General features: G+C 51.6%; 1 protein-coding gene across 1 annotated transcript; it reads right to left on the bottom strand.

The window, feature by feature from the left end:
• Positions 1-438: 438 nt before the first annotated feature.
• Positions 439-2676, bottom strand: HOXB4 (homeobox B4). Its single transcript, XM_082331769.1, has 2 exons — positions 2116-2676; positions 439-1340 (listed from the first exon to the last, which is right to left on the bottom strand). The coding sequence occupies exons 1-2, from the start codon at positions 2534-2536 to the stop codon at positions 1024-1026; spliced, it is 738 nt and encodes a 245-aa protein (XP_082187895.1). The 5' UTR covers positions 2537-2676; the 3' UTR covers positions 439-1023.
• Between the last annotated feature and the right edge of the window lie 10823 nt (positions 2677-13499).

The raw sequence follows: 13499 nt of genomic DNA, 5'->3' as shown, positions 1-13499 counted from the left end.
CGCCGCCGCTCCCAGGTAACCCCGGCCGCCCCGCAGGACGCGGGGAGGGGTGGAGGCGGCCGGGCCGGGCCGGGCGGGGGGGCCTCCCCCAGCCCCGGCCTCCCCCCTCCCTCCGGAATTCACATTTCCAGTACAAAACTGGGCCAGACGGCGGCAGAGGAGCCCCCACCACCCCCACCCCGGGCTGGGGGGGGGTTCAGGTGCCGCTGTTGTCGCCCAGTTTCTAACCTAAAGCCCTTCTGCTTTCCCCGCTCCCCTCCCACCCCCCTTCCCCAGACCCACAAGGAACCTGCTGGACTCAGAAACGTGCCGGGGGGGCCCTACCCCCCCTCCATCCTCTCGCTTTCTTTGTCCCCCACCCACTTCACCTAATTTTATTGTATTTTTTTTCCAGGGGGTCCCCCCACCCGCCGCTCCCACGCACGACCGTGTCCGAGACTCCCCCGCTCCCCACGGGCCGGGCCCGGCGGGGATTTGCGTTGTGTTTGTTGGGGTTTGTTTTGGGGTTTTTTTCCCCTCCATCGCAGGGCTGTGCTAGAATCGCCGCGTCTTTGGGATGGCGGGGCAGAACTTTCCGTTTGTGGCTGGTAGGCGAGAAAAGAAAAAGAGGAGGAAAAAAAAAGGGGGGGGGGGGGGAGAAAATCCAGTTCGTCTTGAAGAAACTGAGCCTCATTTATTAAAGTGAGCGCTGGTTGTCGAGGTAATAGCAGACATAAGGTCCATCCTTTGTACGGGAGAGTAAACATGACAAATGGGGCAGAGCTTGGCGTGATTAAAGATGAAACAAGGATCCATCTTAGCCAAATCTGAAAACTATCTACAGCCTTCTTTTAATGGAAGAGAGGCACACCAGCACAGCCCTGCTTTGTTGCAGCTGAGTCTCCCTCTGTTCCCCCTATAAATAAAGAGCACCCCTCCTTCCCTCGCTTCTTGGAGCATTAAAAAAAAAAATTATCATGTGTTCCCTACACACACACAACCTCACACCCACAAACACGCACACTCCATCCACCCAAGGAATAGTTATAGGCTGCTGGCTGGTCCATGGGATCGGGTTTGAGATCCTCCTTGTGGGATCTGCAGGCTGGCAGAGGAGCTGGAAGAATTAGACCTGATCTTGGTATTTGGTAACTTGTGATCTTTTTTCCATTTCATCCTCCTGTTCTGGAACCAGATTTTGATCTGGCGCTCGGAGAGGCAGAGGGAATGGGCGATCTCGACCCTGCGCCGCCGGGTGAGATAGCGGTTATAGTGAAATTCCTTCTCCAGCTCCAGGACTTGCTGCCTGGTGTAGGCTGTGCGGGAGCGTTTCGGTTCCCCTCCTGAGTAATTGGGGTTTACTGAACAAACACAAAGGAGGAAAAAGAAAAAGGGGGGAAAAAAAAAGGAGGAGGGGAAAAAAAAAAAAAAAAGAGCAGAAGAAGAATTACTGAGCTGTTCCTTTAATGGGTCCTTTCCCCCCCAAAAAAGCATCACACATTCTTTTGGTGGGGGGATATACTCAAAAAAATACACCGCAAACCTTCTAAAAATACACCCCGAACCTCTCTCCGAATCTCCACCTCCATCCTCATTGCTTGACGTGTATTCCTGTCGAAACGGTTCCGTAAGGTCCCCCAGACGCATTTTCCATGCCCTCTGCGCGTGTATATACACGTATATATACACCCCTCTACTTGAGCATCGCTCTGTTATCCCCAAATCTTTAAAGTTCCCCGCACACACATGCAAACAGGCAAACGCAGACACTCCTTTTTAATAAACATCACACTACCAAAAAAAAAAAAAAAAAAAAGGTGGGGGAGGGAAAATAGTAAAAGTTTACTCAACCCGCCACTTAAATACAAATTACGAAAACATAAAACTTAACTTATGAAGATTCAACAGCCATAAAAAAAGTAGCCTGCAAGAAATTGGAGGAGGATGGTAACAGAGACTTCAAAGGCACATGGCCAAGCAGAGCAATAAAAATTTATGGAGGATGTAATTATACCGCTCTGCAAACAGGCGATCGTAAATCTCCACGAATGGTTATTTTACAACTGGTGCAATAAGATTTCTACAAGACTTTGAGGTGCTACTTAGTATAAAGCAAAGCCACTTTAGTTCACTTACCCGTGCTTACATGGACTTTTTTCATCCAGGGGTAAACTACCGGCTCTTTGCAAGAGGAATTGGAAGGGCTTTGGTTCAGAGAGTTTTGGCTGCAGGAGGGTGGTGGGCTGGGGGTGACCGGCTCGCAGGGATGCTGTGGCTCAGAGAGGTGGCTCTGCGGTCCGGCCGGAGGATGGACGTGACCCCGGGGGGATAACACCGCTGCTGGGTGGCCGGAGCTCTGACAGGACGCGTAGAGCTGCTCCTTGCAGGCTGACCGCGGCTGGTACATCGCTTCATGTTGGAAAGTGCTCTCTCGCCTCTGGCTGCTGTAATATTCCGGCGAGTGATTGGGAAGGTAATCGCTGTGGGAATACTCTTCACAGGGTGGGAACTTGGGGTCCACATAGTTGGAGTTGATCAAAAACGAGCTCATGGCCATTAATTTCTTAGAATTGCACACACGGAAAAAAAAAAATATATATCTCTCTCCTAAAATTTATTCCTGTCCCCCCCTTTACTCGTTTTCCTGTTTCGTGGAACCCTCCTACTTACTGTCAAGTGAACAAAGTTGGAGTCCATGTGACAGCGCGGGCCAATGGCGAGGTGCCCTGCGATCCCCGGATAAGGAAATCTGCCCAGCCCGGGCTCTCCCGGGGCCCCCAGCATCCCCGGGGAGGCGGCCGGGGGCGCCCGCTCCCCTCCGGCCGCCCCCGGCCCCGGCGCCGCCGGGCCCCGCCGGCCCCGGGCTCCGCAGCGCCCCGCGGGCGAGAACCGGCCCCCCCGGCCCCCTCCCCTCGGGGGTGTGTCCTGCTCGGGGCGGGGGGGCCGGGGGCAGAGCGGGGTGGGAGAGATGAAAATCCCCCCAAAAAGCAAAAAAAAAAAAAAAAAAAAAATTTGAAAGCGGAGGGCAAAAATGATTTTTCAGGGGGTTCGGGGCTGCGGCTCCCGGCCGTGCCCCGGCCCGTGATCCATGGCCGGCCCCGCGGTGGAGGTTACGTCTCACCCCCGTCCTAAGGTGATGCGGGAAGGGACATCGCGCCCCGAGCCTGGCAGAGATGGATAGGGCTTGGTCGGGATCGATAAGAAATTCATCAGCTAATTCGGGGTACCCGGTCTCCTAAATCACATTTAGCTGTGCGCTGAGATTGACTGCTTTCCCACGCACCGATGGAAAAGGGAGCCCGTCCTCCGAGCAAGAAATCAAGGACTTGATGAGCAATTACAAAAGCGAATTAGCCCAAGTCCTAATGCATCTTCGCCTCGCCCTTCTTGTAATAAAGACGCTGTAAAAGCCAGAGCAAACCAGCAGCCGCTCAAAAGCCACCCCTAATTCCTCAAATTCGTGCTTAAGCCCCAAAGGCGCAGCGAGCCCCGCGCCGGCGGCAGGAAAACAAGCGATATTTTGTTGTCGCTGCCGGCGCTGGGCTCGCACAAACCGAAGCGATAGCGGGACCCCGGCTCCCAAATCGCAGCAGTGCCGCCCTGCCCCCCCCCCCCCCCCGCTCCGATTTTATCGCGAAGTGATGATAAAGTTTATCGCGGGAGCGCCGGAGTTGAGCTAAGGTCAAATCCAAAGGATTTCTTTGCAGCTATAAAACGCTTTTCTGGTTAGGACCTTGTTTTCACCCTTTCACTTCGGGTTTGGGGGGGGGTGTGGGTGGCTTGGGTTTGATTTGTGGTTTTTTTTTTTTTATTTTTAATGCCTTCTGGGACTGTGACCTGTAGTGTTTGTGTCAACTACATATTCCCCTAGATACGAATTTGTGACCCAACTTCCTTTACACAAATTCGGATCTACAGGGTACATATAGAAGACAGATGCATCCTCCTTGGTCAGAGATCTTCGCCTACCGCCATAATTTTCTTCTGGGGCAGGGGGGCGGGGGGGTAAAGTTTTGTGACTCGAGAGAGCGAGAATTAATCTAGAGATGGCTAAAAGCTTCACCCTTCAGAGGAAAGACGATTAATTAAAGCACCGCCTCGGTGTCCGAACAGATAGGTCAGAAAAACGAGAACTTTTCTACCTTCTCCTCCACACCTTCTGCATTAGTTTACCGCTGTGCTAAAAAAATAAAATAAAATATCAGCTCCTGGACTGAATAGATGAGTCCGGAGGCACAACGGGACTGGAACCCAACTAATGGTCGTTGAAAGGCAAACGGCCGCAGCCCCGTCCCCTCCGTCCCCTCCATCCCCTCCGTCCCCAGCCCCGCCGTTACTCGGTGCCAGCGCCCAGATTTCAGCCTTTTTTCGTTCTGGGAGGTCAACCAAGGTTCGGGTTTATACGTGCGTGTGCGGATAAATTATAAAAAAAAAAAAAAGGGGAAAGAAACAGATGAAAAGAAATAGAGAATGTAAAGGCAGATGGGACGACAGGTTTTTTTTTTAATGACAGGCAATTCTTTTTACAACCCGAGAAAAAGATCAAAGGCGTTTCATTTCCGAAAAAGGGATATAAAGCAATAAAATATTCATACTGTCTAGGTAATGAACCTTCATTCGGAACTAATGAGGGTAGCATCATGTTGAGATTTCGTTTAAAACTACAGTTGCCCAAGAGATTAAAAGTATAGCATCCTCTCCCCCCCCTTTTTTTTTTTTTTTTTTGTATTTCAAAAGGCAGAACATTTTTTGGTCAAGCATCTCCCGAATTAATTGCATTTAAATGCCACAGCAGAGAGGCTAGCAGAGAAAAGCTGCGTTTCCTCTACATTAAAAGTCCTGGAAAATATCTTCGATATATTCCACAAACTCCTGCGGGTTTTTCCTACCAAACCCAGTCACGGCCGGGAACGATCGCCCCGGCTTTGCCCGGCCACGTCGCGCCCCGAGGTTTTTCAGGTACTTTAAGGTGCGCGGCCGCTTGCCCTGATAAAACGCCCCATTCCCAGCTAAACAGAAAAACGAAGCCATATTTTAAGAAATAACCCCCAACAGGCTCAGGACGACCCCCAAACCGATTTACACGTTTCACCGAGCCCCAGTTTCCAGCCGAGCCCAGCGAGGCGCCCCTTGCGCCGCCGCCCGGCACCCCCACGCTCGCAAAGGTACCTTCCCCTCTAAAACCTGCCGTGAAAGTAAGAAGCCGAATCAAATCTGCTTGTACAACGTGTAGATGGATGCCCTAAAATAATTCTACAGAACCAATCCCATTAGAGCTCTTTTTTTTCCCCCTCTTAAATTTTATTCCTCCTTTCCAATCCCCTTCTCTGATTTATTTTATTGTATTTCCTCGCAGCCGGTACCGTAGCGATCTCCTAACGGAGGAGAGGAGCCCGAAGAGCAATAACTAGGCCTATTCCGTATTTTTAACCCCCTCCCACATCCTTTACAAAAAAAAAAAAAAAAGAAAAAATCGGTTTTAATTTTCCTTCCCAATGACACAAGGGGTTTGGCGCTAGCAAACCAGCACCCCTAGCGTTTACCAGAAATCTTCCCCCCACCACACCTCCAAGCAATCTCCCCCTCGCCGCCTCTGATCCCAAATTACGGGCAGCCCCTCTCTGCCCCCCCGCGCACCTTTCCCCCTTCGTGGGAAACCGCCCCACGCCGCGCAAGTTGCTCACAGCAAATTTCCCCCGAGCTCTTTTCCATTTCAAAGCCACCTCGGTCGGGACGGGGAGGGGGGGGTCCCCCGGGCTCCCCGGCCTGTTCCCCCCCTTGGGGGGCCGGGGGAGCCCCCGGCCCTCCCCCAAAGCCTCCCCAAGGCACCTGCCAGCGCGGGGGGGGGTTACAGCGCTCCTGATGCTGAGCCCCTCTTTGGCCGCCCCCGCCCGCCCCGAGAGGGGGCTCTGAGCGGGGGGAGCCCCCCCAGCCCGGCCGCGGCGCCGAGGGGGGGCCCCGCAGCGGTACCTACCTTGGCGGAGCGCGGGTCCGTTCCTCGGGGCGATCCCGGGGGGCTGGGGCGCTCCCCCCAAACTTGGACAGGTTTTGCAGGCGGAATCCTATGGAAGCCCCCCCGCCACCCCTCCCACCCCAGCCCGGGCTCTTCTGCTCTCTCTGCCCCGTGTTGCTTTTTCAATGAGATTATTTCTCGGCAAGAACACTAATTTCTCTCTCTCCTTCTCTCTCTCTTTTTTTTTTTTTTGTTGGTGGGGTTTGTCGGTGCCCCCTCCCCCGCTCCCCCAGTATAAACCACTATTGTCCTTACAGGCGAGCGGAACTGCTCCTGGCAGCGCCAGGAGGCCCTCTGAGCATTTTGGGGTGGGAAACCCGCAAGTTTTGGTATTAATCTCATAGTTTGTCAGTCTTTGTTAAACAGCGAGGCGTGTCCGCAGCGCGGCGGCCGCCGAGAGCCGCGCTGACCCGCGCTTCACCCCGCGCCGCGCTCCCTCCGCGCCGCTCCGCGCCCTCTTTTTACGGCTTTTTTTTGCCCCCCTCCCCCCGTATATTCCCCTCCCCCCCCCCAGAGATCTCGCTCTCGAGTCTGGCAGCACCGAGGAGGAGGATTTTTTAATTTTAATTTTTTTTTATCCTTCCCCTTTCGGAAGCGCAAACCTTCGGGGTTTGTGTATTAAACTGGGATTTCCACCCACCCACCCCCCAGCAAACGGGGAGCGCTGGGGCTCTGAGGTGCTTTTTTTTAGGGCAGAACTTTTAATAAGGAGCAACCGGTGCCTCGACTGCGTCTGGGCTGTGTAAATGCGCCGAGGGTGGCTGCAGGGTGAGGTGGAAATCAGCCCACACCTGTTTTGCAACAGGGAAACGAAGATTTAAGCTTGGCGTGGTTTCCCAGCCAGCCTTGCGTATCCTTTGCATTTATAATAGGGGGGGGGAAAAATCCTATTTTCCCCCAAAAGCCGCGAAGCAGCGGGCGCGGAGCGCGGGGGGGACGGGGCTGCGGGGACCGCGCTGCTCGCCCGGCCCCGCCAGCTCCAGCCCCGCCGGGAGGAGGTCATTTGGACATAAATCGGGATTAAAAAGCGCCTTCAGCTGATTGTCCGGTAGGGGGAAAAAAAAAATTAGAAGGAACCCCCCCTCCCCCCGAATCGTGTTGGGAGCGGCGGGCCGGTGCTCAGGGACCCTCGGCCCCGGGCCGCGCCGAGCCCGTCCCGGGCGAGGGAGATAAATTAGAAATATCCTTGCAAATGGTACCTCTAATTTCCTCCCTCTCCCCTCCCTCCTCTCCGCCTTCCACCTCCCCAAACGAACCCGCTTCCCACCGGCTCGCAGCCCCGCGTCCCGAAGTTGGAAGTTAAGCGCTCTGGTGTAGGAGCGAACATCCCAAGGAAAGCTGGGAGGGGCTGCCGCGGGTTTTTTTCTTTTTTATTGCCGTGAAATTATACCTGCTTGTTTTAATACCCCGAAAACAAATGGCCTTTATTATCCATTACCTGTTCTATAAACCTGGAGTAGAAATGACTGTTCTGGAGAGATAAGTATAGTAATTACAAGGGCGAAGAGATGGATCACCCAAGTTACAACTAAACGGTAGCCCTTATATAGTGATATTTTATAAATACCAAGCAAATTCATGGCAATTAATTAAACCCGAGCCTTATCACGCGAAACAAAACGCTTTACGTTCTCTTGAATTTCACCTACCCCACGAATATATCCGCATCGGGAAAGCAAATGGATTTTCCAGAATGCCTTTCCCAGGGCTCTAATATTCTCTCTTTCTCTTCCAAGAAAAATGACCCTTGTTATAAGTATTTAGTCACTGAAAATATTTAAAAGCCGAGGGAGGAAAAAAAAAGCAAATTTGCAGGGCTTTTTTTTTTTTTTTTTTTTTTCCTCCAGAAGAGTTTGCCTTGCTACGACTGTTTGCTTAAGAAGCCATTGAAAAGATCTTCCCCAGTCCCAGTGCAAATAATATTTAGAGTTTGGAGGGTTCAAAGTCTGGCAGTGTAGAAATAACTTTGAAATGCCAAGGGAAATATTTATTATATCAGTTCATTAAACTGTTGCAATGACCAGAGTGGAGTCACATTTCAAGCAAGAAATAGAAAACATTTCATTCAAATTCCGGCGGAAAGCGTGCTGCACAACAAAACCAGCTCCTTTAACCGGACCGAGCGGCGAAACGGGCACTTAAAGCGCCTTTAAATGCATATATAGGAATCTTTAAAGCCATCAGTCCGTTGAGTTTGCCTGTACATCACTATTCGAGCTGCCCGGCGATTAAGGTAGAAAGGCGAACAGTGAATCACGGGCGTTATTTCGGGCGATTCTTTGATTTTGGGGGGCTGGGGGTTTGCCCCCGCACCGAGTCCGCGCTCCAGGCGGGTCGGCGCTGGGGCTGCGGCGGGGGGAGGCGGGAGCCAGGCTCCCCCCCAGCCTTGGGAAGCGCCTCCGAGCAAGGATGCGGAACGCGCTTTCACCAACCCTGGCAGACTTTTTTTTTTTTTTTTTTTAGTATAATTTAAACCCTATCCAAACAAAATTGACGCTGGAATGAAAATTATTTTTTAACTGCTCGCGTTAATATCCTAGAGGGACCTCCACGTAATTGGATTTAATAAATGAATTTCCCCCTATATTCTGTTAATTCGACTCCAAATAGCGTTTCAGGGGTTATCTTAGAAAAATACTAAGAAGTCGCTCGGCGTTTCCTCACGGGAGACCCAAATCAATCTGCCTTATTTTCTGCCGCCATCCCGCCCCAAACCCTGCAGCCCTTTTCGCTGCCGTCCCTGCCGCTCCGCCCGCGGCCGAGGGTCGCTCCCACCTCGCCAGCATCTTCTCCCGCCCCGGAGCGGAGCCTTCCTCCCGCCTCGCCCCCGCCCCGGAGCGGAGCCTTCCTCCCGCCCCGCTCTCGCCCTTTTCTCCGCACCGACACCCGTCCGTCAGGGTTTTACACAGGACGGAGTCACGCACGGCGTAAACTTTTGACCCTCAACTTTTTGACCCCTCGAGCTATAATGCTGTACTAACAAGCCCCCCAAGACCACAGTTACCGTCTACGTCTCCAGAAACCAATGCGGCGCTGATTTCCCTATTTTATTTCTTTCACTTACGAAAGAAAAAAAGAAAGGACATTTCTTCGTGATTTTTTTTCCCAGGGAAGAACCAAAAATCAGAGCTTCGCAAACATGAGATGTTTCTCTCCAGCTCACCCATTGCTGTCTTAGACATCTTTTTTTTCCTTTTGCCCCCCCCGCTTTGTATTTAAAAGAACAGGAGGAAACAAAAATGCCTTAAAGCACAGCTGCTTTGCATTATTTCTCTTTTATTTGGGATTTCACCTAGGTGAGTTGTTGACTGCGGCAATTAGCCTGCTCTGATTTTTTTTTTTTTTTGGCTTTTCGGGGATAAGGAGGGAGGTGTCACCACGGTTTTTTTGGAGCCCCGGAGCCCGGCGAGGAGCAGCGCCGCGGCCGCCCGGGGGCAGCCGGAGCCCGGGGGGGGGACGCGGGGCTGCGGGGCGGCCGGTCCCGCTCCAGCCCAGCCCGGCCCGGCTCGGCCCGTCCCTGCTGGCAGTGAACTTGGTCTGAAGCGAGCTCTGCTGGCTGCTTGGGGACGTTACAGCCCAGGCGGCTGCGCCGGCTCCCCCGGCCCGGGGTCGCCCCTTCCCCCCGCTGCATCCCCAATCCCCCGCCCCCGGCGCGAAGCCTCCCCGCACCCGCAGGGCCCCGCTTCGCCACCCGGAGCACGCCCTCCGCGAAAAACCCCGGCGCTCTCATTTGTTTTGACTTGAAGGGAATATATATACGTGTGTATATACATACACATACATACACATGTTAAAAAGAGATAAATCAACGGGGAAAGAAAAACCCTCGTACTAGTCTTATTCTTTCAACGCTCGCTGTCAAAATAGTTTCTTTTTAAAGCTATTTAGGGTAACAGAACACGGAAAAACTACGCAGGGTGGACACCTCTCGAGTTAAGTTATCAACCTCCTTCCAAATATCATTTATTTAATATTAGGAGAGGAAAGAATGGGAAAAATCAGCTCAGGCACCGAAGCAGCCACGCTCTGAAAGAAAATTTCATTCTTAAATCCATTCTAGGGCTGGAAAGGGACCCCCAGAGGAGGAGCCAAACCCCATAATAGTCCTTTTCGAGTTCCCTAATTGAGCAGAGACCTTTATCAAGAGGATTTTAAATAATCCCGTCAGCTCCTTCCCTTCAGGTCGGACGTGTAATAAAAAAAGGGAAGAGGTTGGGGCTGGGGGAAAGAACGAGCCGGTTCTCAGCCTGAAATTCGGCTGGGGGGGGGGGTGCAGGGGCTGGGGAGCGGGGGGGGTGCAGATGGAGTCATCTACAGCACTGCTGCAAAAAAATAGGCGAATAATCGGATTCTTCCTTTAAATAGAATGAAATACAAGAATTGCAGCCCGAGCAGTGCAATGTCTGGTCCCTGCCGCCAGCCCGAGGCAGATAAGGACCCACGGCCTCCCAACCTTCATTTTTGTGGCCAAGGGGAAGGGAAAAAAAAAAAAAAAGGAGATCCCTTTGGCTTCTCAAAAGCATAATTACCACATTGTTGGTGTGTGTCAGTATTGGAGCAATATGAACCGCGTCCAGCCCTTCCCCAGCCCTCCCCCTCCCTCCCTGCCCGTCACCGACACACCCGGGCGGCGGGGCTGGGGAAATTAAAAAAAAAAAAAAAAAAGGAAGAAGGAGGAAAAAAAGAAAGAAAGACAGAAAAAAACCCCACCCTGGAGCTTATGTTTTCCTTAAAAAGGTGCCCCGGCAGCCCCGGGGCCCGTGTTGTGTTGCGATACGATGCTCGCCCGCTCCCCGAGAGAGGAGCCGGGGCTGTACAAGTCTGCTGACCTCGGAATGATCCCTCTTGCCTATGAATTATTGATGAGATATGAGCTCTGATTTCTCTTTTCAGTATGCAAACCCCATTATACTGTTAAAATGGCGATTTAATCGTTTAGAATAGCTTTGCTTTTTTCCAACTCATTTGTGCCCCTTCCTTTTCATTTAATTCTCTTAATTAAATCCTTTAACAGATTTTAATCACTTTTTGTTGAATAAAATAAGACATCATACACATCTGCAACTAGGTTACCTTGGCGAAGTTTGTTTTTGGTGGGGTTTCTTTGTTTTGGTTTTGTTTTTAGTTTGGTTTGCCTGCTTTCTTGGTCGAGTTTTTAAAACCTGGGTGGAAGGAAATTTTATTTTGCCTTACGCCGTACCCAGTGAGCAAAGAAGGTCTGAAATGCACAAACGCTTAAAAAAAAAAAAAAGGCTAAAAAAGCAATGAAAATAAATAAAGCCGTGACATTCAAGATGGCCTGACAACGGCATTGCAATATCGAGCTGCAATTTGCATTGAGGCGCTCCCCAAACCGCTCTGTGCTGCTCACAAAAACAATCCCCCCCCCCCAAATTATCACTGACCGAACCTGGGAACCAAATGAGTATTTTACGGGTGAAATGTCATCTTTTTCACCCTTCGGCAGCAGCCTGGGCATGGGGGTCCCACGCCCGCCCTGGCCCAGGGCCCTGGGGAGATGCCCCAAAGGCAGCTGGGGGGGGCTGTCATTAATACAGATGCTCAGCTCGGCTTTTCCAAGCTGTGGAGCCTGGGATGGGTCTTGGGTGAGAAATAACTGCGTTTGGGTTCGGTTTTTCCTCCCCTCAAAGTGCCAGCGAGGTTTAGGTACTATTTACTAAACGAAATAGGAAACCTTTCGGGATGGGGAGAGGCTAAAGAGACGTGACGGGGGGGCAAAAAAAGGGCAAAAGTGGGGATGGCTGCACCCATCTTTGGTAAGCGAGAGATGCCGTGAGCCAGGCGCTCACGGGGAGGCTCCGCTGGGCTGTGGTAGACTTTGGACCTCTGGGGCACCCCATCTACCAGGCCGTCAGCAGCCTCAGGTTTGGAGAGTCCTTACATCGGAGGGTTTTCCCCATCTGTACCCAGAGCCATGGCATAAAGGTCTGCACAACTGCAGGTTAAAAAAAAAGATATTTTCCTTCCTAAGTAGTAATCACATCCTAGAGATTCTCCACAGTCTTAGACGCGATATTAAAGCATTTCGTATTTATTCTGTCTTCCACAGCTACAGAAGAACTAATTGTCCCATGTCTGACGTGTGCCATTAAAGTGAGAGAAAGGATGAAAAATGCAAAGGAAAATCCCCGCCTACCTGCACGGTCAGAGCTCCGCTTTCCTGTTTACTCTCCTATACTTCCTTTTCACCAGCAAGAGGGAGATTTTTTTTTTTTTTCTTTAAAGGATGGGGTGGGGGAAGCCTGTGCTGAGCCTGTGGCCCCTTCCAGGATGTAAAATGGTAGCCAGTGATACCTCCTTATGCCTCACAGGAAGCTGGAGGTTAACACCATAAAGGGAAAAAAGAACCTCTAGAAGCCCCAAAACCCAGCTTGTAAAAAAAAAAAAAAAAAACCACAACAAAAAACCAAAATAAAACCAAACCCCCAAACCATGCTACAAGCTGCAGGTAGAAAGCAGATGTCATGGCCAGAGAGGATGGGTTTCTTGTGGGCGATGGGAAGGAGAGGGGGGTGATATTATTGTGCCAGCAATGAAATGCAGTCCCTGCTCCTTTGCTGCGGCACAGGCCCGGCGCCATCCCTGTGCCGAGGATGCTGAAATCAAGGGGGTGGCACAGGGCTGTTACCTGTTGTCACCCACGCAGGCATCGCCTCCTCGCCGCAATGGCCTGGACCTAAACCGCATTGCAAACCCCCCCGGCCTGGCTAGCTTGGTCTGCCTTTTTTTTTTTTCCCCCTTGAAATAACACGTTGCGTACACCAAGTGATTAGAAATGGTGGTACTTCAGGAAGAAAAACCACCTTGTGCCTCCTGCGATCAGAGTGAATTTGAAAGGAAAGTTGGCCTGGGACTATAGATAAAAAAGGAATATCTTTGAGTGGGGATCGGACAGCGATGCAGATGATGAATGGGGAAGAGGTGGATGGATGGATGGATCTATGGATGGATGGATGGATGAATATATTGTGGAAAGACGGTGTTTGTGGGTACATGCGTGCATCGACCGTACGGTTACATTTTCAAACATACATTAAGGCGAAGGGACGTCACTTTTCTTGCCTAAATCGCTTGAATCATTTGAATCAGTAGAAATTCTTTCTAGTCGCCGGTACGGATCAGAAGGGTATGAACCAGCAGGCCACCGCTTGGTCTAACCCCCACGGCCCCACACCTCTCCCCACCTCCCCTCTCCCTCCCAGCGTTTCTAACCCCGTGTAGACAAACCCTCGGCAGCCTGGCGTGTTCCTGCGGCTAAATGCTCCTTTAAAGACCGTGCCATCGAAGCCCTTTAGGATCCCGTAAAATATCTTTATTATCAACTGAAAAGCAGGCGTCCAGCTTGCTCAGAGATTAGGGGGAGGCTGTTCGGCACAAAACCAGTCTGCTGAATAGGAAAGGCTCCCTGCACCCTGCTTCCCTTCCTTGAATTTCCAGCTTTTGCGTCTGTGTTTACAGGTTTTCAGAGCAGAGGTTTTTCAGGATT

Source organism: Platalea leucorodia (genome assembly GCF_965183815.1).
Source record: "Platalea leucorodia genome assembly, chromosome: 22".
Classification (NCBI taxonomy): Eukaryota; Metazoa; Chordata; class Aves; order Pelecaniformes; family Threskiornithidae; genus Platalea; species Platalea leucorodia.
Note: the sequence above shows the minus strand (reverse complement) of the source record. Positions and strands in the feature narration are given on the sequence as shown.

Coding starts and splice junctions, on each gene's coding strand:
- HOXB4 (XM_082331769.1), bottom strand. CDS start 2,536: ATGGCCATGAGCTCGTTTTTGATCAACTCCAACTATGTGGACCCCAAG. Junction 1,341..2,115: donor AAAAGTCCATGTAAGCACGG/GTAAGTGAACTA, acceptor GTGTTTGTTCAG/TAAACCCCAATTACTCAGGA.